At 38.8% G+C, this 1,880-nt stretch overlaps 1 protein-coding gene across 1 annotated transcript in view; it reads left to right on the top strand.

Moving 5' to 3' along the window:
- LOC107592112 (inactive phospholipase C-like protein 2) overlaps window positions 1–1,568 on the top strand; it is a 62,876-nt gene extending 61,308 nt beyond the window's left edge. The window contains exon 6 of the mRNA XM_016281492.1: window positions 246–1,568. Coding sequence (XP_016136978.1) covers window positions 246–461 — 216 coding nt within the window. The 3' untranslated portion in view covers window positions 462–1,568. The remainder of the gene's footprint in view (window positions 1–245) is intronic.
- The last annotated feature ends 312 nt before the right edge of the window (window positions 1,569–1,880 follow it).

Genomic DNA, 1,880 nt, shown 5'->3' with positions numbered 1-1,880 from the left:
TATATATAAATAATATACCATTAAACATTTATTTTAAACAGCCAATCCTTATGACCCTAGAATGGGCATTACAGCATGATCTGCGTTAGATTCCACTTAAAAATACAGCTGATTGTATGTAAGTTCCAACAGGGCAAAGAACAAGTCTATGCATGAATATGAGAATATTTTCTGCAAGAATACTTGTATCCAGTTATTAGTGAGTGAGACCCCTTGTCTCTACTTGTGTGTCTGTGTGTTTTTAGGGCCAGGCTGATCTGCTGAAACACGCTCGGGCAGAAGTGCTGGAAAACCTGAAACAGATCCACTACGCCGCCCTCACCTGTAACCTGGCCAAGGGAGGAGCGGGACCCTCTTCGGGGTCCGAGTCCAGGGGCCGCCGCAGCCTGGAGGCCATCCCGGAGAAGGCCATCCCAGAGAAGGCGGTCGGGGAGAACGACATCACAGATGAGGAGAACTGAGGGTGCCCAAGCGTCCCGCCAAATCCCATAAATCCTCTCCCAGGGTCGGCGTGTACCGCGAGCCGCGGGTGGCCAAAAACATTTCAAAAGATCTCAGCACTTCTCGCCCGCAGGACGCTTCAGAACCAAACAAAGCGAGTGAAGCCAAGGCCTCCTCTGCTTCCCATTTCTCCTCAGTGCTGTCGGTATCCGGGGTCAGGTGGGTGTCGACGAGGCTGAACTTCGCTTCAGGTCTTTCTACAAGCACAAACTTTTGAGTATTAGGAGGAATTAGAACTGAAGCCACGAATGTAACGAGATGTCGTGTGCGAATGTGTTCGAGGAAAGCAGAAAGCTGTTTACAATAAAGAACTACTTTGCGTTCTGTCTGCTAAAATAGTATGTGTGTGTATATACAGTATAAATATATAAATATGGAGATCTGTTACCTTTTTTGCTATGTGAACTTTTAATGGATCAGATTATTTTGTTATGAGAAATGGATGTTTTAAAGAGCTCTTATTTTATTTGCTTGTACAGAACTTGAGATGTGGATCTTATGAGACGGCCCCGGCCCTTTATGGGCTTTTTAAAAATGATTTGTATAAATGCAGGAGGATTTTGAGGATGTGGTTCGAGAGAGAATCTAGTTTCAGACATTACCAGCAGCTACTGTACATTTGAATAGGTGAGAGTCTCTGGGCTACTCTTTAGCAAATGTGAACATTGCAAAGTTTAATTTAATTTACATTTAGTCATTTAGCAGATGGTTTTATCTAAAGCAACTTACAAATGAAAATTCCTTAAATTGTCATTCTGTGTGTGTACAGAATACAGGACTGAACATTTTGCATAACGTGTCTCTAAAAAAGAAAGATGAAAGCCAACAGTTTAACCCAGTGGTTCTCAACCTTTTTGACTCCAAGGCCCCAGATTGTCTACAATATTTAAATGTCCCCTTAATTTGAAGGATTAAGGTATGTGTATAATATATATTCATTTTTATAAAAATGCCCTAAAAATGCCCTAAATGTTTTAAGATTGCATTGATTTACATGACTTGTCCGGATCTAGCAATTAAAATTAATTACAATTTAACTCATTTGAAAGCCCCCTTAATGTGACGTATTGAGGATAAAGATTAAAAAAAAAAAAAAAAAATGTTTTACAATTTTTACTCAGAAAATATTTTGGAGTACAGCATGCCTAATATATATATATATATATATATAATTATAAAAATGCCATAAATCTTTTAAGATTGCATTAATTTACATGACTTTTCCAGGTCCGGATATTTAAAATGAACTCACATTAAAATCATTTGAAGGCCCCTCTTAATTTGAAGGATTAAGGATAAGGATGGCAATGCCATAAAAATATACTCATTATCAAAATTCCCCAAGTGTTTTAAGATTGCATTCATTTACATGACTTTAC

This window comes from Sinocyclocheilus grahami, unplaced genomic scaffold (assembly GCF_001515645.1).
Source record: "Sinocyclocheilus grahami isolate Dianchi unplaced genomic scaffold, SAMN03320097.WGS_v1.1 scaffold150.1, whole genome shotgun sequence".
NCBI lineage: Eukaryota > Metazoa > Chordata > Actinopteri > Cypriniformes > Cyprinidae > Sinocyclocheilus > Sinocyclocheilus grahami.
The sequence above is the reverse complement of the archived record's forward strand: the minus strand, read 5'-3'. Positions and strand labels throughout refer to the sequence as shown.